General features: G+C 41.5%; 1 protein-coding gene across 9 annotated transcripts in view; it reads right to left on the bottom strand.

The window, feature by feature from the left end:
* Positions 1-1,602: 1,602 nt before the first annotated feature.
* The window catches only part of SLC38A9 (solute carrier family 38 member 9), an 80,794-nt gene continuing 58,702 nt past the window's right edge, over positions 1,603-23,694 (bottom strand). For 7 of the 9 annotated variants that reach the window (XM_043546895.1, XM_007053869.4, XM_037902809.2 and 4 more), the window contains 4 exons: positions 20,004-20,117; positions 17,970-18,118; positions 5,947-6,036; positions 1,603-4,204 (listed from right to left, as the gene is read on the bottom strand). In XM_043546895.1, the coding sequence (XP_043402830.1) occupies positions 4,039-4,204; positions 5,947-6,036; positions 17,970-18,118; positions 20,004-20,117 (519 nt within the window). In that variant the 3' untranslated portion in view covers positions 1,603-4,038. Of the gene's footprint in view, positions 4,205-5,020; positions 5,089-5,946; positions 6,037-17,969; positions 18,119-20,003; positions 20,118-23,694 lie in introns of all 9 variants that reach the window. The other 2 variants (XM_037902808.2, XM_043546898.1) reach the window with 1 other exon arrangement.

The raw sequence follows: 23,694 nt of genomic DNA on the forward strand, positions 1-23,694 counted from the left end.
AGGCCTGGGGGTGTCAGTGTTGCAGCCCTTGGGCCCGTGTACTAGGCCTCATGTGGCCCTCCTGGTGATTCAAGTTTGATATCCCTGAACTAAATCATCCCAGCCAGGGCTCTGTCAAGCCTGACCTTAAAAAGCTCGAAGGAAGGAGATTCCACCCCCCCCCAGGTAACCCATTCCAGTGCTTCACCACCTTCCTAGTGAAAGTTTTTCCTCAAACTAAATCTCCCCCACTCCAACCTGAGACCATTACTTCTTGTTCTGTTACCTGCTACCACTAAGAACAGTCTAGATCCATCTTCTTTGAAACCCCCCTTCAGGTAGTTGAAAGCAGCTATCAAGGGCACACTGACTCATACCCAGCTTCTCATCCACTGTCACCCCTAGGTCCTTTTCTGCAGAACTGCTGCCTAGCCATTCGGTCCCTAGTCTGTAGCGGTGCATGGGATTCTTCCGTCCTAAGTGCAGGACTCTGCACGTGTCCTTGTTGAACCTCATCAGATTTCTTTTGGCCCAATCCTCTAATTCGTCTAGGTCCCTCTGTATCCTAGCCCTACCCTCCAGCGTATCTACCACTCCTCCCAGTTTAGTGTCATCTGCAAACTTGCTGAGGGTGCAATCCACACCATCCTCCAGATCATTAAGTGTAATGCTGCTAATGCAGATGCTCTCAGCAGATGGGAGAGAGCTCTCCTGTTGATTTAATTACTCCAGCTCCTTGAGCAGCAGTAGCTATGTCAGTGGGAGAAGCTCTCCCACTGACACAGTGCTGTCAACACTGGCACTTAAGTTGATGTAACTTACATTGCTCAGGGGGGTGGCTTATTCACACATGAGGGATGTAAGTTATACAACATTAAGTGGTAGTGTGTACAGAGTCTTAGATGCAGGAAAAAACAAACAGTTATGGCTTTGCTACATTACAGCTGTGGAATGGACTCCCGTCTGTGGGAAAATAGTATGATTGAGTTGGGAAGGAGAGAAACTGGTCAGTCAAAAAAGGAAAGAATAAAGAGGAGACTAGAAGAGGACCCAGGAAGGGCAGATTATGAAACAAACTACTAAAATGACGAAGGAATAAAGCAGCCAGATTACATACAATGATGGCTACCAAAACACATGAAGATAAATACCAAAATAAGAAGGTTTTCCCAGTCTGTAACTTGGCAAGATTGGGCCCAATATTGCAGTAAAAATGCAAAGAACCCTGTAGTCAAACACCCTTGCTGATTGCATAACATACTGCAGGATCAAGATCATTGTGAGGCAATGAGAAAAGGGTGGGTAAAATATGCTGCAGAGAACTAAGAAATATGAAAAACTGGAAGATAAGGGCACACAGGAGAATGACAAGCACGGGGCAAGCATTTCTCTCTGGCATAGGACATATGGTACATGTACACAGCAGTCCTGCTTGAAAGGCACAGAGTTGTGCAAGGTAAAATGAAAAGTAGATGCTTAGAAGCAGTTCTTTCACTCCACAGTGACTACTCCTGACCTACTCTTGCTTATATTTCTTGCATATTAAGCAATAGTATTGAAGGCCTGGGTCCTCTACAGCTTGAGGACTTCTGGCCATGACGTTAATATGACCCTGATCACCTCTAAAGATTTCAGGTTATTATTTATTAGAGAAATGCAATAACATTATTCTAGACTATGCCTTCCATTCTACTTTCAGATAAAACAAAAATTCTTACCCCCAATTAAAATTCTCTTTTCCCGGTTCTCAGCTTCTCTCAATCCCCCACATCATTACTACTATTGGAACATTATTCAACTTTTCTCCCCTTAATTATTCTAGAATTCAGTTTCTCAGAAGACCATTCCACTCAATTTAAACCTGCCAATTCTTTATTACAGCCCCAAAATTTGGCTACTAGGTGCACATAGGCGTATGCCAGGAAAGCTCTAGGCAGAGAGTGAGCACAAGGAGGGAGCTTTCTGCTTCCTCCAAAACCTGAAGAAAACATTCCCCAGCCACCCTGCAACAGGAGTCACAACAAAGTGTTCTGGGTCAGATGTACGAGCCCATCTGACAAGAATCATCTGGACAGAGATGTTGGGGCTGGGGCATACTCTGCCCTCACAATAAGAGGGCACAATAATACTATTTTCACAGCACTGATTGTCTACCCATTTTTGGGCTGGTTCCACAATGGGCCCAAACCTCACCCACAAACTTTACAGTCTCCAAGTTGTCTTTCACCAACTCAGACTCCTATTTCCTCACCAATCTTTCACACTGATACTTCTAACCAAAAGCATCTCTAAATTCATTTTCCATTTTAGCAAGAGGCAATGAAATCTGACATTTATTTAATTCCATCATGAATCTGATGGAGTGCTATGATTGTCTGATATAGAAACATCACATCAACAATTCCCTCTCTGAATATGTGCATTCACACTTCTGTATGAACATACCAGGGGTGAGATTGTGATTCCATTAGATGCTCTCTCAGAGAAGTTAATGTTCCATCACTCAGAAACCAGCATTACACCTGCATCAGGTGGTATTTAATGGGTGCTGGCTACTGAGCAACAGCTTTTCAAAGATTTTTCTCCCACCAAAACAGAGATCATTCATCCAGAACTTCCTCCCAATGAAGACAATAGGAGTTTTGCCACGGACTTCAATGGGAGTAGAAATGGACCCTTTGTGGACTTTAACAATCTCAGTCTTTGTGGTTTATACCTGTGCATTTCCAATTATGTGCATACTTTCATAAAGTCCTAAGGGCATCCCTACAAGGTAGTGCCTTGCTATTACTCACTGCACATTGACAGACACAGATTTTCAGAGTTGCATATATGAACTAGTCATCTAGCGGAGCATCTGCAGGCACAGTTGTGCATGGTGATTGCATATACAGATGATGCATTTGCAATTTTGCATTAGTGATTCTGAAACTGCACCATATCGCATAGAATATACAGCACGTGTATTTTGTACATTAGATTATAGTACATTTTAATACCGAATATTTGGCAGCTACATTGAAACAGGATTTTTAAATTTTCACACAATCTTAATTTGTTATTTTTGTCAGTTTGTGTGTATTGTACATCTCTGACTATACTGTCATATAACATGTATAGAATGGATGTTTGAAAAGCACAGTTTTCCTACAGCAAGGGATATTCACAGTCTGAAATCCTGCAGGGGCACAAGAACGACACTGGACATACACGAATGCTCTGAACATTTGCGTCCAACGTACATATATGAAGTAAACCTGCTCACGAGAATACACACCACGTCTATTCTAATGGTAACAGTTATAGGACTTGGAACGAGGAGAATCCTGGTCCTACTTCTAGCTGAACCATCAACTTATTCTGTAACTTTGGACACCCCTCATTACTTGACCTATTCTCGAAGGCCAGATAGTGTGCATGCAGCATTCTGGTTGCAGGCAGAAACGGTATTGATTTCTTATGCTGTTTCCATACCTGAGGTTTCTTGCATATATATATATTTTTTAAAGGTTACACAAAGTTATATTAACAGTGTGATGTCATCTGATTGGCTATAAATTAGCTTTACAAATACAACCCTTTTGTCAGTAACAGTCCCAAACAGCACAGGAAAATTAGTGCAACTGTTACTGTAGAATATTGCGAGGGTTTGTTTGCTAATAAGGGCAAAAACCACGATTTTGGAAGAAAAGAATTCTGTAGCGTAAAGCTGAAAAGTAACTATTTCTAAAAGTGAAGTGTGGTATGTTTTATCCATGTGGAAATATTTCTCTCTACAAAATAAAAACATTTGGGCCAAAATCATCCCTGATGTACTGTCAATGAAGTCAGTGGACTTGTGCCATTTACAAATTTGGCCCGTTTTATCTATTGTGATGTAGTATTTCCCTACAAACCCCTGAAAACTGTTACTAAGACACAGTTGTCCTTTGCTTTCAAAGATGCAGATTTCCTCAGGAAGATATTGAGAGACAGGAGGTTCTCAGCTTTTACGATAGAGCTGCTGAAGTCAGTTGTCAAACCTCAAAATACTACTTGTGAAAGCCAGCAGGAGCGTTTTCACAGCAAGAACTGTGCAATCAAATTAGCCAGTCCTAGGATGAGTATAAAGATGTGAACGATGAGTGTTGACCACGTCAGCTGCCCTGACTGATGCAAGGAGATCATGTAGATGAGGGATGGATACACAAATACAAAGGCCAGACCACATGTTGCTCCAGAATATCTGCAAAAAAATGAAAGTGCTTTGTGTTAACTCTAGTTCCTTGGGGTTTTTCCTAAAACAGTCTTGCTGAATAATGATTATTTGCTGTCACAGGCAAAAAAAACATTGTTTTCTGTTCCTCGTTATCTGCTTCCTCCTCCTATGGCATTTAATTACTTGATAAAGTATTTCTCCCCAGAGTAATCCTACTGTCAAATGAGCCAGATGCTTCTGGAGACAGACTTCCTAGCTTTGATCTTGATGTATTTTACTTTTGTTTGAGGAATCTATTTACGTATATGTCAGAACAAGGCCAGATACAATCTTTTGTTATTGTTTAATGTAAGTATCAAAGATATGAACCTGGTAACATCCCAGGGGCTTAAACAAAATGTGTATGAGCTCCTAAAAAGCATTTCTCTGGTACTGCAAGAACATGAAGTGAGACAAGCACCAGCAACGACCAACCCATAGCTACTGAAATCCTTTCCTACGCCTTCTTCCAGTGATGACTCCAGCCTGACTCTCCACTAGCTATCGAAGCCCTCTCCCAATGCCAGTCTGGCTTTTTGACAGCTATCAAAACCCTGGTGCAACCCAGTATTCATTATTCACAGGCATTTTTTTCCTATTCAACAAGTTTCAGCTGTCCAATCAGGGAGCAGAAACAACAACATATTACTTAGGTGACCAATCGCACGCCCAAGAATAGCAAGTAGTTGAACTACACAGTTCTTGAACCACCCACAGGTTGAAAATTGTTTGGCAACTATCAGTAATGAACACATTAGCAAACATCAGGATCAATTCGCAAACAGAAAAACATGTTGAACACACCATGTAATTTATGTTCAGTGATTAATCTGACTATTCTCTGTTCTATTCTCGGAGGATAGACGTTTTCCCTAAAAATAAATTAAATAGAGATTATAAAAAATAAAAAACACAAGGAGTTAAAAAAAATAAAATAAAAATAAAATCTGAGTCCAGCAGTTTCAGAAAATGAGTGAAGAGTGGCTACAGTGACTACACTGGCCCCAGTGCCAATTGCTGTGGTTTTATAATCACATATTCCTGTTTTTTGAAATGCCTTTTTTTCCCTGGTTGTTGTGTAAAAACCCAGACTAACAACAGGGGAAACTGACTATTCCCAAAGCATTTCCAAATGCAGAAAGTAAACCCTCTGGAAAAAATTGACAATATTTTCTCAATCTCTTTCAATTACAGAAATCATAGGAGTTAATTGCAACAATAGTAGGTTTAAATAAAAATCAGTCAGTGTGATTTTTATTTTGGCCTTCCTTCTGTCTCAGAGTTTTTATTTATTCATTTTTGCTGTTTTTAATCAGTCTCTTTTAAATCAATTTTTCAATTGTCTTTAAAGATTTAAAAACCACCACAAAAACTCCACAGAAACCACTTGTGGTAACATACAAATAGGGCCACACAGTAATTTAGTGACTTTATGCTGAAAAAATCATGTATCTGATTCAGAATAAGCTGGTAAATTATGGGGACCCTGGATGAGATCTGAAGGAAACTTATTCCAAATTCACATCTGTCTGGCAATCATCTCAACCCTCTGAATGACCCTTTCCAAGAACTAGGATTAAACAAAGCTCCATATGTTAACATCTGATAGCACTCTAATTTTTTGTATACTTACTATAAACAATAATAAAAATACAACAGATTGAACATTAATGAAATTTACTTTTGGTGCCAGACAAATTCTCAGAGATCAGAGTGCAAAGGGTACCTACCTTATGATACCTCCTATATTTGGATAGAATATGGCCATTGTCACTCCAAGTCCTACAATTGCTATGTTTAGAACCAACACATGGAAAATACTAGAGAGAGGGGAGGAAAAACAGTTAATATATGTATAATACCACTATGTAATAAGAACATCTTTCACTTATTGTATTACAATTTATATGTACATCCAGTAGGAGTGCTTCTACTAGTAGGACTCATCCTATTAGAGCTAATTAATTTCACAGTTAACCGGACATCTACAGAATATTGCAAGTGCCAGATTCTAAACAGATTTAAATGTTTAGACTCAAATTTCTTCAGCAGAGATTATGTATAATTTGGCATTTCTTAAAACATACTTAATACTCTAGCATATGAAAATCCATCTGAAACATCTGAAGAAAAAAAAAAAAATACTGTATAACTGAATTCGCACATGAAAGAAGTGCCTGGATCCAGAGAATGAACTGAGCTATATCAGTGGACTAATGGATACCAGAGAAAGATGCATCACAGAATGGAAAGCATTATATAGAATACATAAAAACAAATCTTAATATCCTACTTGTCACATTTTGATTGATGGATAAGACAAATGTTTAGGTTTCTGAATTTCACTTAATGCACAACCTAAAATTTACATTAGACTGGTTTCTTTTGGATAAAAAATGTATTTTCTACTCTTATGTTTAGTGAGTAAACTTGAACAGGTTTTGCTTTCTGAATGAACCTTTTAATGCACAGAAAGCATTAATGTTGTTTAGATACTAGTGATAGGGCTGTGCATGAACTCTCAACTCAGAAAATACCTGAATGTCACCTGCCTTTAGGGTCTGTAAACGTTTTTATATCTAAATATCAGGAAGGATCTGACTTAGCCACACAGATGTTCATCTGGGAATGAAAAATACCAAACACAGTCAAGACACAAATATTTATGGCTTTTGTTTACCTACTCTTCTGTTGTGTTTATTTCATTTTAACTGAAGTCACCATTTTTTTTTTCTTACCCAACAAAGGTGTTTCTCTGATGGAAAAGGTCAGTCTCTAAATAGATGAGCTTCTAACTATGTCACACTTGAACTGGCATGAGTGAACAATTTAAGGGCTGAAATGTTAAGTGCTAATTTACAAGGTAGGAAGTGAAATTAATAAAATAAAATGAAATAAAGGGGTCTTATAAAAGTTTAGGGGAAGAATTGATATTTTAACCATAAAAGAATAAGCTAAGATAGACAGCACTAACAACTGTTCTTAAAGGGACATTTCAGAAGGAGAGTAAAATGAATATCCTCAGTTACACAGCTAGCGTTTTAATAGCACAACAAGAAAGGGTAGGCATTAGATTTAAGTTGTCCATTGGAGAAACACCAGATGGGGCTTTAAGAAAAACACTGAATATTTGAAACTTTATATAAAGGCAAAGTTACAATACAAAATGAACATACTACATCATCTATTACTTATTCATCATCTAGTTAGTATTCAGAGAACCTGGTTAAAGATACCAGCTTGCTGGCTGGGAAGCCCTCCTTCTCGGAATACACTAGAAAGGGTGACCAAATTTCTAAATACCCATTTTTTTTCCCCCAGCACTTCTCTTGTGTACATACATGGTGTGAAAGTTTTTCCATTACAAGGACAGACCATATTTTACTACCACAATTCCACAGGAGGAAGGGTCACGTATTTCCAATAATGTGCAATATATAGTCTTATTGCAAACAATTTGTCATTGTTATTTGTCATTCTACTTCAATGGAGATCCTTTACTGGAACATTAAGCAAGCAAGTCAGGGGATCTCTCAGAAGCCAGCATTTTGTCATAAGATTAATCTTTTAAATAACTTCCTCCCCAAATCATCTAATTCTTGAACACAACCCAACACGTGTACAAGTATGTTCCCCTTTCCTGCAGCCTCTCCAACAGAGCACCTCCCTAATAGCAAAAATATGGAGGATATTAATTAGAGACAAATGCTATCTATGCAGTAATTTATAAAAATGTTCTTTATGAGCTGCACAAATTGAAGATGTATATCTCTTTTGCCATAAAGAGATGCACTTATCCAGATCAATTTCTTTGTCCAGATCCCTCTCCCATTCTTTTCATCTAGGTTGTTTTCTTAAAATCTTTTTCATTCTACATTTTATGTATCTTAGAAATTAAACCTTTTGTTCCAGCTTGCTCCTGGGTTAACTCCTGAAATGTTGTTAAAGGTCCAGTTAGAGCCACCTCATATCCAGATTTCACAATAAAGTGTTTGATTTGTAAATATTGAAAATATGGGACCTTTACATTATCACATACCTATTGACAGGATTTCGGATCAGAACCCAGGAACAGCTGTCCCAATTCACTAATCTCAGCTCTAACGCACAAGAAATAATCACATACTTCCTAAGGATAAACTCCTGATTTTTAATGAAACTAGCTAAGGGAAAGGGCCTCGGTGACAGGAATTTTAAAAACTGGTCCAAAGCTACTAAGGTGGTCTGGATGAATGGGCGATTTTTTATTTTTGGTGATCTAAATTTCTTTTTAATCTAACAATTACTATGAATAGCTGTATCTGGGCTCCAGTCTTGTTCAAGTTTTACCGAGTGTTTGGATGGTCTATTGTTAACTCAATTGAGTTGACATTTTAATTGTGATACTTAATAATAATAAACCAAATTAGGGAAAGCTCGTCCACCTTACTTTGTAGCCTTAGACAGAACTTAGAACTCACCCTTTGTCTTCTATGGTTTACATATGGTTTTAATAGTGCATCCTGCCAGGTTTTTAATGTCAGGGATAAAACAGGGATGCAGTGAAAGAAACAAACAAAAATACAGTGGATGCCAGTTAACAGCACTCCCAATATTAACAACTTTTGGTTAATAGCAACACTGAATTCAATGTTAATGGGATTTGGATAGTGGCAATATGCATACCACTTATTAACAAAAGGAGGACTTGTGGCACCTTAGAGACTAACAAATTTATTAGAGCATAACTTTCGTGAGCTACAGCTCACTTCATTGGATGAAGTGAGCTGTAGCTCACGAAAGTTATGCTCTAATAAATTTGTTAGTCTCTAAGGTGCCACAAGTCCTTCTTTTCTTTTTGCAGATACAGACTAATACAGCTGCTACTCTGAAACTTATTAACAACGGTCTTGGGAAGAAAGGCCCCACCACAAGCAGGTTTGTGGGGCTGCAGCCAGGGAAGGAAGCACATGGGGCTTCCTGATACCTCTCCCTGTCTTCTTGGGCTGTGTTCTCCCCTGGCACCAGGGGTCTGGGCTCAGCACATCCCAGCACTTCCTTTCCTGGCTGCAACCTTGCAAACCTGCCTGCAGCTGGAGACCCATTGCCCACACAGGAGGTAAAGGGCTTGCAACCCTGCCCAGCAGCAGAGCCACTGCTTGAGTCCCAGCACTGTGGGGTGTGGGCAAGGCAGCAGAAGGGAGGGAGGCTGCAACCTGGATGCCAGGGCTCTTCAGGGAGAGTGGGGATGTGGTGGGCCTGCATGGTACCTCTCCCTGCATTTTCCAGGCTGTGCCCTGCTCTAGCACCATAGCCTGGGCTCCATGTGTCCCAGCGTTTACTTCCCTGGCTGCTGCCCTGCAAATCCGCCTTTTGTTTATTGGCAACTCTCCATTATTAGCAACTTTTTGCTGGGAACCAAGAGGTTGCTAAAAAGCAGCACTCACGGTAATAACTTTGAGGACATTCATCTTTACCGAGGCTACCCTACCTAGCCAAGACATTTTCTATTTGTTTTGTTATTTTATTCCACATTGGAGGGTAATTTCCTTTAAAAAGATTATGTTTCTCCATAATATTTATTCCTAAAATATTTTAAAGATTCCCTTACCCATTTAAATTTATGTAGCTGACAGCAGTTGGTTTTGATCCTTTCAGGAACATTAATTCCCAGAATTTCAGATTTATCGTAGTTTATTTTGAAGCCCGATACCTGCCCAAATTCTAAAGTCAATTGTTCTATCGTTTTTAACGAGGCTTCTAGATCCTGCAAATATAACAGGACATTGTCAGCATACAAAGCTATTTTGTGTTCTGAATGAGATGTTTATCAAGGGGCTATTTCTCACATTGATGGCAAATGGCTCCATAGCCAAAGCAAACAAACTGGCAACCCTGCGCTTCTACCCCTGGACAAAGTAAAAGGAGGGGATTGATGAACATTAACCAAAGAAGATGCTTGAGGATGAATACATAGGGCTGATATGCTCCTATAAAACGGATTTTCAAAACCAAACCTTACTAAAAATCTGGCTGAGGTACTCCCAATTCAAGCCTGTCAAAGTCATTCTCAGTGTTGAATGAAAGCAGCATACAGGAAGAATTATAAGAATTAACATTATGGATCAAATTCAGAGTTCTGATATATCAGATAGGTGCCTACCAGCAATAAATCCAGATTGGTCTAGGTGAATACATTTGGGCAAAATGGACACAACCTGTTTGCTAGCACCTTGACATAAATGTTGGCATCCACATTTTAATTAAAGAGATAGGCCTGTATGATGCACAATTGGAAAGATCTTTTCCTTCTTTAGGAATGACCACAATTTCTGCTTCTTTCCATGAATCTGGAATCTCATTCCCCTGCAATATACCATTAAATAATCCAGTCAAAACAGGGCCAACACTTGCTTTAGAGCTCTGTAATGCTTCCCAGAAAACCCCTTAGGACTTGAAGCTTCATTGGATTTTAAAGTTCTTAACTACATCTTCAACTTTCCGTGCAGCAATTTGCCTATCAAGAGCTGCCACATGATCCTCAGAGCTGAGGTAGTTCCACATTTCTCAAATATTTATTTATGAGTTCAGAATTTGGCTGTTCTGAAGTGTATAAAGTATGGAAAAAGTTAGCAAACATTTCAGAGATCTGTGTGATGCCAGTTACTAAATCTCCTGTTTTATTTCTAATCAGAGGGAGAGCTGATTTATCCTGTTTCTTTTTAAACTTTCTGGCTAAAAGCCTATCAGTTTTATTGCCTGTTTCATAATATTTTTGTTTAACACATCTAACAGTTTGCTCAGCCTTACCTGTTTGTAACAGGTTAATTTTTCCTCATCTCAATTATTTTCTTATATACTCTTTTAGAGCCTGTAGATTTGCGTCTACCTTCAAAATCAGAAAGTTCTTCAATTGAACTCTTCTACCAGACTCTCATATTTTTGAGGTATGAGGCTTTAGTTATGAGCATCCCCCTCATTACAGTCTTTTTAGCATCCCAGTGAGCACTTACTGAGTCCATCCTTATCGTTTTCTTCTATATCTTTTGAGACATTTTCTTCCAGGTCTTGAATTCTAAGGGGGTCACATAACAGCTCTATTCAACCACCAGGCCCTTTGTTTTTCCACTGAGTCCCAGTCTTTTAATCTAATATATGCAGGGGAATGATCAGACCAAGTTATACCTCCCAGACTATCCTTTTAACCAAATTAGCCAAGAAACAGGAATCAGATCAATCCTGGCATAAGACCCATGAGTAGCGGAACAATATGAATCTGGATGTCAGAGACCATACATCTCCCACTAGACATCCACCAGATCCTCATTTTCTAATTTGGGCAAATAGTATATGGGCTAAGACATTACACTAAATAATGGATATTACATCCATGTGGTTATAATGATAAAGCGATAGAGTTAAAGAAAACTGGGCTGTACACAACCCAGGATATTTTAGGGCATGTCTACACTGCCCTGTAGTTTGGGCTACTGGGGCGCAAATAGCTGTGTGTACCAAAGTGCTGCATTGTAAATCCCCTGTGGGGGATACTGCAGGCACGAACTTAAAGTCCCTAGTTCACACTAACGTAATCCTGTTTGAAGAAGACTACATTAGTGTGAACTGGGGACCTTTAAGTGTGTGCCTGCAGCATTAACAGGGGGGAGTTTCAGTTCAGCACTTCGGTGCACGCTGCTACTCACACCCCATAGTCTGGACTACACAGCAGCGTAGACACGTCCTAAAATACCCTGGGTTCTACACAGCCCAGTTTTCATTTAACTATATCCCGACACCATTAAAACCATATGAATGTAATATCCGTTATTTGCCGTGATATTTTACCCCATACAGTAATCTTGTTCTTCTAGATTTGGACTGTTTCTTCTGCTGTCGTCTTTCCTTTCGTCTTGGTGACATATCTTTTTGAGCTGTTCTGGCTCTCTTTGACCTCACTGATTCCCTGGGATTTCTTGGTGATGTGCAGGACCAAAGAAAATCACCAGATATTGTGAGACTTGAGATAAAAATCGCAAGAGCTGGCAACGCTGGTGATGGCATTCAGAAAGTAAATTGCACACGTTGTTTACCTTTTCCTAATACAAGAACAAGGGAACCTTCAATTACACAGAAAGGCAGCAAATTTAAAGCTAATAAAAGGAAACACAATTAGCCTGTGAAACTCACTGCCAGAAGATATCACTGAAGCCAAGAGCCGAGCAGTCATATTTGTTAGGATTAAACAACAGCTACAATGAAAGATATAAACCCTCCTGCTTCAGGGCAAGAAACTTTCCCTACAGGCAGATTCTCTCTTATATCCCCACTTGCCCCTTCCTCTGAGATATCCGTTATTGGCTAGGGTCACTGAACCAGACGGACTACTAGTCTGATCTGATATGGCAATTGCTATGTTTCTAACCCGCAAGTCCTTCTTCTGTTTAAGTAAAATTCACAGCCCATCTGACCTTCAGGCTCTAAAGATACCTCATCCTCACTCTAGGGAGAAGGGCACAAGGAAGGACAATTTCCCTAGTTTTGATGTAATTCAGGAGGACATGTGTGAACAAATGAAAACAAAATCCCTGTAACAAAATTAGCTATTTGTAAGGATAAGAAAGGAGGTCTGTAAAGCAGGGCTGCTACCTCAAGCAAACCGGAGTCAGACACAACAGCTGCTAGAAACAGGCCCTCAAATGTTAGGAATTTTTCTTGGGGGTGGGGGCAGAAGACATCTTACAAGAGGATGGTTATTACATATAACCTTCAACATTATGGTAGGTCCAATTCATCCAGGTATAATCTGACTAGTGGGGGTGCTGTCATATGGTGAACCCCTGAATGATCACTATTAGGGTTGCCAACTTTCTGATTGCAGAAAACCGAACACCCTTGCCCTGCCCCTTTCAAGGTCCGATCCCCTGCTCACTCCGTCCCCCATTCCTACATTGCTCGCTCTCCCCCACCCTTGTTCATTTTCTCCAGGCTGGGGCAGGGGTGCAGTAAGGGGTCAGATCTCTGGCAGGGGGTGTGGGCTCTGGGGTGGGGCCAGGGATAAGGAGTTTGGGGTGCAAGAGGGGCTCCAGGCTGGGGCCGAGGGGTTTGGAGTGTGGGCTTTGGGAGGGAGTTTGGGTGTGGGACGGGCTCAGGGCTGGGGTACAGGAGGGAGTTCGGGGTGCGGGCTCCGGGTGGCGCTTACCTCAGGCAGCTCCTGGAAGCAGTTGGCATGTCCCTCTAGCTCCTAGGTGCAGGAGTATCCAGTGGGCTGTGTGTGCTGCCCCTGCCCACAGGCTCCATCCCCATTCCCAGCCAATGGAAGCTGCGGACCCAGGGGCAGAGGCAGCGTGTGGAGGCCCCCTGGCCACCCCTGCACCTAGGAGCCAGAAGAAGCGGCCAGCCGCTTCCAGGAGCCATGTGGAGCTGGCCGCTGTGGCCAACAAGACTTTTAGTGGCTTAATCAGCTGTGCTGACCAGAGCCACCAAGGTCCTTTTCCAACCAGGAGTTTTGGTCGAAAACCGGACGCCTGACAACCATAACCACTGCAAAAGCAGAGTCTTGATAGTGCTACCCTCTCTGGAAAAGTCTAGAATTTTATTTTACTGAGAATATGTTTATAAGATTTCAGAAACCTTAAATCTGATTCTGTATCAGCCCCTTTACCCCTAGCTAGCCTACTGGGGAATTCCCCTTGTGCGACACAGTTGACTCAGTGATTGTACCACTCCCCCTCACAGCCCCCACCATAGAGAAAGTAGTGAAGGAAGCCTGTAGGATTAGATGGGTGCATGGCCCACTAGCTATATTCAGTTGCCAGAACAGCCCCTTAAGAGCTGTTGCAGCAAAGCATAGGTTGGAGTAGCTTCAGGAGAGTTCTATTTACACTGGAGGCCAGGCAGGCTCCCAGATGGTCCCACAATTTGGATGCAGCAAAGATAGCTGAAAGCCATCTATGTTCCACCCCCAACTCCATCCTTGCATTGAGTGGCACTTAGACAGAACAGCAATTCTAGCCCCTTTATTCTAATAGCAACAGGAAACAGGAGGGTTGGGATCTTAATCAAGTCTCAATGATGTTTCATATTGGAGGATTAATCTCAAAGAACATAGGAACGGCCATACTGGGTCAGACCAATGATCCATCTAGCCCAGTACTCTGTCTTCCGACAGCAGCCAATGCCAGATGCTTCAGAGAGAACAAACAGAACATGGCAATTTTTGAGTGCTCCATCCCCTGTCATCCTGACCCAGCTTCTGGCAATCAGAGGTTTAGGGACACCCAGAGCATGGAGTTGCATCCCTGACCGTCTTGGCTAATAGCCATTGATAGACCTATCCTCCATGAACTTCTCTAATTCTTTTTTTTAACCGATTTATACTTTTGGCCTTCACAACCAACCCTGGCAACAAGTTCCACAGGTTGACTGTATTGTGTGAAAAAGTACTTCCTTTTGTTTGTTTTAAACCGGTTGCCTATTAATTTCGTTTGGTGACCCTGGTTCTTGTGTTACGTGAAGGGGTAATAACACTTCCCTATTCACTTTCTCCACACCATTTGTGATTGTACAGATCTCTTTTCTAATCTGAACAGCCCCAGTCTTTTTAAATCTCTCCTCATATGGAAGCTGTTCCAAACCCCTGATCATTTTTGATGCATTCCCTGTACCTTTTCCAATTCTAATATATCTTTTTTGAGATGGGGCGATCAGAACTGCATGCAGTATTGAAGGTGGAGGTGTACCATGAATCTATATAGTGGCATGATAGATAACAAGACAGAAAATATCATCCATTCTTAATGGTTCCTAACTTTGTTAGCTTTTTTGACTGCTGTTGCACATTAAGTGGATGTTTCAGAGAATTATTCATGATGACTGTAAGATCTCTTTCTTGAGTGGTAACAGTTAATTTAGATCCTATCGATTTGTATGTGCAGTTGGGATTAGGTTTTCCAATGTGCATTATTTTGCATTTACCAACGTTGAATTTCATCTGCCATTTTGTTGCTCAGGCTGCTAGGATCTGGGGGAAGGTCCGACTCTCTGAAAGAAGGTGGGGAACCTGAGCTAGAAAGAACCTGCTTTTTATCGAAGCAGTAACTACAGTTGAGCAACTAAGCAATAGTGACTACAATATAATTAAGTTCAGTATCCTTAGGAGAGGAATCATGCCAAAAACTAAAAACAAACTGTAGAGAAGGGGATTATTTTTTTTTAAAAGAAGTGAAGAAAATGATTAAAAAGCTTGAAAAGGAAATTAAAAACATTACACTCCGCATGGTGGCTACTTAAGCCTTCCATGCTCCAGTCACAAGGAAGCACGCACATCACTAAACAAAAAGTAGGAAAGCAAGGGGAAAAAAAAAACAAAGAACAAACAAAAAAACCCAAACAAACCAGTATCATTAAATGGCAAAATTAAAGAGGTCATTGAAGGCAAAGAAAGGTATTCTTCCAAATTGGAAATCCAGCCTAAGTGATGCCAGTTGAAAGGAGCATAAAACATGGCAGGTAAAATGTCTGATGGATATTAGGACAGCTAAAATGGAATTTGAAGAGCAAATAATCAAAGACAAAGAAAAATAACAAGCGTTAACTGTAGAGTACTATAGAGAGCTACAATATAGTTAACTATTGAGTGCTAAGAGTTTAACTATAGCAGAAGCAGCAAGCCTGTGAGAGAATGGATGGGTTGGCTGGGCTACCAGGCAGAAAAGGGAGCAATTAAAGAGGAAAGACATTGCAGAGATGCTCAATGATTTCTTTGCATCAACCTATTTATCCTCTCAATACAAGAGGCAACGAATTTAAAACTCACAGAATGAAATACCTTTTTATATCTAACCCACAACATATAATTAACCAGGGGAACTCACTGCCACAAGATATCATGAGAGCCAAGAGCTTAGCAAGATTCAAAAAGGATTAGCCATTTATATAGGCAAAGAGAACACGCATAATTACAACAGACAGGACAATAAATGCTCATGCCCCAGAGCATAAACCAACCATTAAGTACTGGTGATTAGGAAGATGCTTCCTTCCAATGGTCCAATTTTTCCATAGTTCCACTACAAGATTTTTTGATCTTCTAAAGCATCTGGTACTGGTCACTGTTGCAGACAGGATACTAGACTAGATGGACTTTGGGTCTGACCCAGTGTGGCAATGCCTATGCTAGTGATTTACAAACTCAGGACACATCTTGGCCATGAGAAGACCATGAGAAAATTATCTGCCCTTTTGACTTAACATCTTCAACTACCTGTGAAGAAAAGCAGTGGGGCAAATATGTGCAAAAAGATGCTAGCACAATGAATTGTGAAGGTACCTGACAGAGGACTAATGTATTTGGAATAATGTTTTGGAGATGGACATTCCCCACATCACCAGGTATAGGTCTGCTAGAGATCCTTTACTTATTTGCCAGGAACTGGAACATGGCAGGGAGGAGAACCTTTTCTTCAAAAGATCAAGTTTTTCCTTAGAGCATCTGGGAGATAGATCTTAGAGCAATGAGGCATTCCCTTCCTTCCTCCATGAAGAGTTAGCAGACTTGCCTATATAGGACTCCTGGAGCTCTTTGTTTCCTTATTGGGTCTAGTAAGCTATAACTGTTTAATTGTCTAACTGACCAGCATTGGTTTGCCTAAGTGAATCTGCTGGTATGTAAACTGGCAAAAAGTTCCCCTTCAACCAATCTGAGTTGTGGAGTCAACACGAGAGAAAATTCTGCCCAGAGAGGGATGCTTATCCTTTGTCTAAACTCAGTTCCTGATTGCAGATAGGAAGAAATAGTTATATCGTGTCAGGCACCAGACCAGCTAAGAACAACTGCTGGTCTGCTCCCTGACTAACTGTGCTGCTAATAGGGTTGCCAACCCTCAAGGATTGGCCTGGAGTCTCACATTACATCATGTGATTAAATCACCAGGAATACATCCAACCAAAACTGGCAACCCTAGCTACTAGGCAACTAATGAGCCCAACTGCACTGCCTTAGCACTGTCAGAGTGGCCACAGCCCAACTGGCTGCTGGTTTAGCAGTCCTGCTCATAAGCCTGGCCCCCACAGCAGTTCAGTGGATGTTCAGTGCATACCATGCCTGCAGCTGTGCTTGCCCTTGCTCCTATCTCTGCTCCCCTCTGGCTTCAGACTTCTGGCTTTGACTGTTTATCCACAGAACAGACACCTACAGAATTCCAGGGAGAGGTGGGGCAGTGTGCAAACCTGCCCACATCTAAAGGCCCTTCCCCCAGCCTAAAGGGAGGAACCACTGAACCCAGGGCTCAAGCAAATACAGGGGACAACAAATGAAAACACAGGGATGGGAATGAGGGTCAAAATCAGAGGGTGACACCAAACAGAGAACCCCAGATAGTATCCACTCTGTTGGAGGGGCACCTATTGAGTTCCTGGGGTGGGGTGGGCACAAGCCCGGTTACATCTAAATGTCCCCTCCCCCAGCCTAAGGGGTCCATAGAACAAGCAGCTGAAATGCAAGATTTCTCATCCTGCCACAACAAATGTGTCACTGCCCTGACCTGCAGAGCCCACTTCTGAAGGCAAGAGCAAAGCTTATTTTTCCATGCTCATCCAATCTTTAGCCTTCACAAACTTAGCCATCAAATATGTCACTACAAAACTGCAGGGGTAGTTTTTGAAACACATACGTCTCCCCCACTGCAAACTCCACAACCTTAGTGGAGTATCTGGCACAACAGGAAACCAGTGAAGCATTGTATGTCAATCCCTTGACACAGGGTAGAGTCCTTACCTTGGGTAAACGTTGCCAAAGATGTGTCCTAATAGCTGAACTCGTGCCAAATAGCCAAGCAGCGGGTACACAGTTATCATCTGGAATAGCAGGAACAATCTTGCAACAAATGACATGATGTCATTGCTGGGAAAATTGTCTAAAAAATTCTAAAATAAGAAAGGCTAATTAGGCAGGATTGACAACAGTTGTATTAGATTCCTAACAAGTGTTGTGAGCGGAAAAAATGAAGCCTGAATAGTGCTTCTCAAATCAAAGACATAAAATTGAACTCTCTCTTGTGCAGCCTGTATACAACTAAATATAACCTAAGGTTTGTAATATGAAAGGCCAGTGATATAATTTGTGTATTGCCCTCACTAGATGACATTTATTTTTCCAAACAGCACATATCCCTGAGTACAGAATATGGAGCTGGCACCGGTCTTCATATGCAAAGGATTTTAAATGCCCCTGTTATCCACAATATTGTGTTTACATGAATTAATTGTAACTTAAGAATGTTTTGTTGGCTCTAGGTCCCTTTACCTTGGGAATCATGATATTCCAGCAGTCATCTAACTGCCCAATAAAGTGCATAAACAGCTCTTGGTGCAAGTGAAAGTATCCTTTCATCCTGTGAAAATTCATAAAACCTTATTTGTTTTCGGAAACCGCAGCTCCATGACAAAGCCACCTTTTTGGGGACCTATTTGTAATAATTGAAGCTGGATCCTATACAGATAATAAGGAATGGGTGGATTCGACAAGCTGAAATATCTGTTAAATGTACAAACTGTTCCATAACTGTTTTGTATAATTACTAACAATAAAAGAAACAAGTGTTTGACAGCCATTATTTAATCATGGCTCTTTCAAATGGCTCACAGAAGAGCTTCCTGGTTAAACATTATCTTCAGTACTGATATGGCTATAGCCTGTCAGTAGCCTCCCTCCATGTGGTGCTCCACTGGGGTCTCCACAGGGTTTAAAAGACAACTAGATAAATTCATGCAGGATAAGTCCATTAATGGCTATTAGCCAGGATGGGTAAGGAATGGTGGCCCTAGCCTCGGTTTGTCAGAGGGTGGAGATGGATGGCAGGAGACAAATCACTTGATCGTTACCTGTTAGGATCACTCCCTCTGGGGCACCTGGCATTGGCCACTGTTGGCAGACAGGATACCGGGCTGGATGGACCTTTGGTTTGACCCAGTATGGCCATTCTTATGTTTTTATGCTAAGTTCTCAACAGTACATGCACAGCATCTTGCAGTAAATGATTCATGAAAAGACGACCTCTTTTTGAAGCAGCCTGAGGCAAGGGGATCAGGGTGGCCCAATGGATGGATGAGAGAGTGGAAGGTATGACAGCCTTCCTGCCAGTGTATTGCACTAGTGCCCAGAGGCCTCAATCAGGGCCCCTCACAGTACTAGGCACTGTACGTACAGATAACAAAAAGATGGTTCCTGCCCCCAAAGATTTAACCATCTAAACCACCAATCCTATACCGATTAAGGTGGGTATTTCATTTTAGCAGCTATGAATAGCCCCAATGACGTCAGTGGGATTAGTCACTGCACATAAACTTAAATGCACACATAAGTCTTTGCAGGATCAGAGCCTAAGGAAGCCTGAACTGTTCAGCTCATAGTCAATTAGCCTTCAGACAAATTAGCCAGTGTAGTGCCCCTCCCCCCCAAATTAATAAAACCCAGCCAGCTCACAAGTTTGATTTAATTTGTTTTTGAGCACACTTTGGTCCTCCCAGTCCCAATGGTTAGACATCTGTTTTACCATGTTTATCCTTACATGGCTATGGAAGTAGTGGCAGGCAGATTAGTGAGTCGATGCAATCATCAGTATTTGTTTGTCTAAGTGTCCACAACATGCTAGTCACTTTCCATACATTCAAGAACACAGTCCCTGCCCCAAAGAGCCACCAGTCACACAGATAGAGACAGATAGAAGTTAGTGGATGAGGAACAAGTATGGATTTTTACACACAGTAATTAGAAGGGATGGAAACAGTGCAGTAAAGTGTCTTTCTCTACCTGTTCAATGCACTCTTTGGACAACGGCGGAGAGGGAAATGCAGCAAAAATTAACAGTCCAACATAGAGATATGTTAATCCCACCAGGAAATAAGCAATGGAAAGGTCTCTCACCTGAAAAAACAAAATTCTCTTTTTATTCTGGCATTAACATACACAGCAAAGAACAAATCTGATGAACTAACTTACTGGTTAACAATATACTAGATATACCATACTAAGTTACTTTCTTTGTAAAGCAAGTTATTTGATAAAAATGTGGACCATTAATGCAACTACATGAAAATAATTCATTGCAAGATTCTGAACAAGACAGTGATAAAGAGAGACAGACAATCTTATCTTAGACAATGACAAAAGTTAGCATTGGAGTCTGATCCAATTGAAGTCAATGGAAAGAGTCCCATTGACATCATTGGGATTTGGACTCCATGCACAGATTTTTGAAGTATTCTCCCCTCTTCTGCAAAAATATGAAGTCTAGTACATTCAATGTGATCCAAATCTTGCAGTCCTTACGCTCTTAAATTCTTATGGGGTTAAATGGGCGATCTGCCTGAGTGAAGGCAAATTTGTCCCTTTAAGCAGGAAGAAGGTACACAAAAGCAGTCACTAGGCAGGTATTATAGATCTATTTGGATCCGACATTAACAAAAGGATCCCAGGAACAGCTTCCTTGACAGATGTAGGGTATTACTGCTAAACACTACAATCACGCAAAGAATACAAAGGCTAAATAGAGCCTCTACAGCCTTCTCATATACACCCACTCACTAACAAGTCTCAGGACACATTCAGCACAACTAGCAGGGATAGCCAAAGAGTCCATTGATACCATATGTCAAGTCTGTTGTCAGGACTAAAAACTGGCAGCTAACACACATCAGCAGGCCAGATTCAAGCTATAATGAAAATGATCTTTTTTAACAAAGTACTTTGAAACCCAAGAATATGGTCTACAGAGAAATCTTCAAAATGCACACATTTATCACGTTAGTTCCTATGGATGTAACTAAAGAGCATAATCTAACATCTTATACTGTAATATGAAACAAACCCACATGCTGAAAGAACACAACATGGTGTAAATGGGGGAATAGTCCCACTATTGTGGGGAACTTTCCTGGTTTCTGCACTACCCCGGTGAAGTGGGCTAGCGAAAGGATCTGAGTCCTCGCTCCCACTTCCTTTACCCAGTGGCCTCCCTGCCCTTGAGGGCTCCCCTTCCACTCTCCTGTCTGGCAGAGTCCTCGTAACCCCAACAAGGCTGGGCCCAGGATTCCTGGGGGCTCGACCCCCAACCCTGCTGTGGTCACCTAGGACAGGGGCTAGGGTGCCCCCACTCTGGGGTACTCTCTCTGCACTGGGCACTTCTGACCCACTGACCATTACATACTATTGAAAGCAAATGCAAGTTATTTAATCAACAATTAATTTTTAAAAAAATAAGGAAAAATGGGAAAGGTTAAAGGAAACACATCACCCCGCTCTGTGGCAGGGAACATCACAAACAGTGTCTCTGGAATGTCAGGACAGTTCACAGTCTGTTCCTTGTAAGTCCCAGGCCTTCTTCTCAGGCCCTGGCTGTGCTGTAGGGACGCTGTGGGTTGGACACTTGCTCTGGTGGTGGCCACACGCTCTCAGGCTCTAAGTGGTAGGATCCTTCTTCCCAACGTGGCCCCCGCCCTATCAGGGTTATGATCCAAGCCTGGCCTGCAGAGCCTCTTGGCTGAGGTGTCTCCCTGTGCTGGGCCCGCTGCCCAGGGTCCCCCTCGCTCTCCCCAGCTGCTCACAGCACCCAGCTCTGGACTGCTCCAGCCCCAGCTCCACCACTCTGTCTCTGCACTGCTGCTGCTCTGCCTCCAGCTCCCTGGGCTGCTTCTTTGGCCCCTCTGCCTCTGGTTGCCACAGCTCTGCTCCCAGGACAGGTCTGCTCTGCAGGCTGCTTCTGTGACTCTGCTCCCAGCACTGACCTGCTTTTCTGGCCCCTCTGGCTCTGGTTGCTGCAGCTCTCCTCCCAGGGCAAGTCTGCTCTCACTGGTCTGTGCCTCTGGCTTTGGGGCTGCAGCTCTGCTCCCAGGACAGGAGCTGCTCTCTCTGGATCTGGCACAGCTCTGCTCCCCAGCTCAGCTTGCACCCCTGCTTTCTCTTTAGCTCAGCCCCATTCTGTCTGATCCAGGCAATACCAGCTCACACGGAGGACAGGACCTCCCTGGCCTCCTGAGTCCCTGATTAGCCTGCCCACCCTGTCATTCAGGATGACCTGGAGCACTGCCCTCTCCCACTTGTTCCTGAGGACACTCAGTCTCAGGGTCCTGGTTTCCCATCAACCCCCCTTTTAGTACTGGGAGCTAGCAACTAAAACACCCCCACTGAATGTTAGTAAGGGGGCAACAGTGCCCTTACAATGGGAAGGCTGCTGGGCTGAGAGAGTGTACGTACACTTATTTTCAAAGGCCAGATACAGCAATCCAGAATAACCATATATTTTCTGTTTCAGTCACTCCCTACCTCCCAGAGGTATTATATACTTTTAGAACCATATTTTTATAGTAAATCTTTTCACTATAATTATTTGCCTTCACTATAGTGTTCTGTATAAGCACTGTACATTAAATTATGGCCAAAATTTTCAAAAGTGGGTGTCTAAAGTTAGGCTCCTAAATCCATATGTAGGTGACTAATTATAAGTGATGAAATTTACAAATGTGCTGAGGACCCAATAGCTTCCAATGAAGTCAAAGAGAATTAATGGGTACACAGTCCCTGTGAAAATCACTAATTTAGGTACATAAATACAGATTTAGGAATCTAACTTTAGGCAACGACTTTTGAAAACCTTGACCTAAATGTATATACATTTAATACATGTAAAATTTGTGTGGACTACACTTGTGAAATTTACTAGCAAATTTCACATAACAAAGGATATTAATTAATTAGTGGAAAAGCAATCACATCCACTTTTGAAATAATTTTCCAAGCTGCAGAACTCATTGAGACATTAACCTTTTAAGTACATTAAAATAGCCTAATAGCAACTAATTTCCTACATCAATCACTGCTTTGGAACTGCACTATGACACCATTTGTTTTTGGTTATTAACTAGCTAGATTCTGTATTATTTGTCTGCGTGCTTTCTCCAGGACATTCACTATCACTTGCCAAACAATTTGTTCTGATGATGCTAGTGATCAGCTTCTTAAAGGATTACAGGTAACACTTTTGACATGACCTTATTTTACTAGGACTTATAGTGACATGATCAGGATTAGTAGGCCTCCAAATTTGTCCTACTTTTCCCCACTTATATCTGTTCACAAAGTCCATATATGTACACATTTTTCTTCTAATCAAATAGTCTAATGTCTTTTTCTTAATAAAAATCAACACACTACCAACTGAGCATCCAAGGAAAATCAAGCCAGTGTGCAGGACACCAGTAGAACCCTATTTAGTAATGTATCTGGAAGATCCTCTCTCTCTCTCTCGTTTTCAAAATCTTTTTCCCCCTACAGGATGCATCAACAGAGCACCTACTTCTGCTGACTACATTTCTGTAACCAGCACATAATGATCTAATTTCTAGGCTTGCAGCTGTGTTAGATTCCCAATGTAGCTACTACAAACTCAGCCAACATATTCAAAATAAGAACTGTAACCTTCAGCGATTGTTTGCATAACATTTAG

This window comes from Chelonia mydas, chromosome 5 (assembly GCF_015237465.2).
Source record: "Chelonia mydas isolate rCheMyd1 chromosome 5, rCheMyd1.pri.v2, whole genome shotgun sequence".
NCBI classification, from domain to species: domain Eukaryota; kingdom Metazoa; phylum Chordata; order Testudines; family Cheloniidae; genus Chelonia; species Chelonia mydas.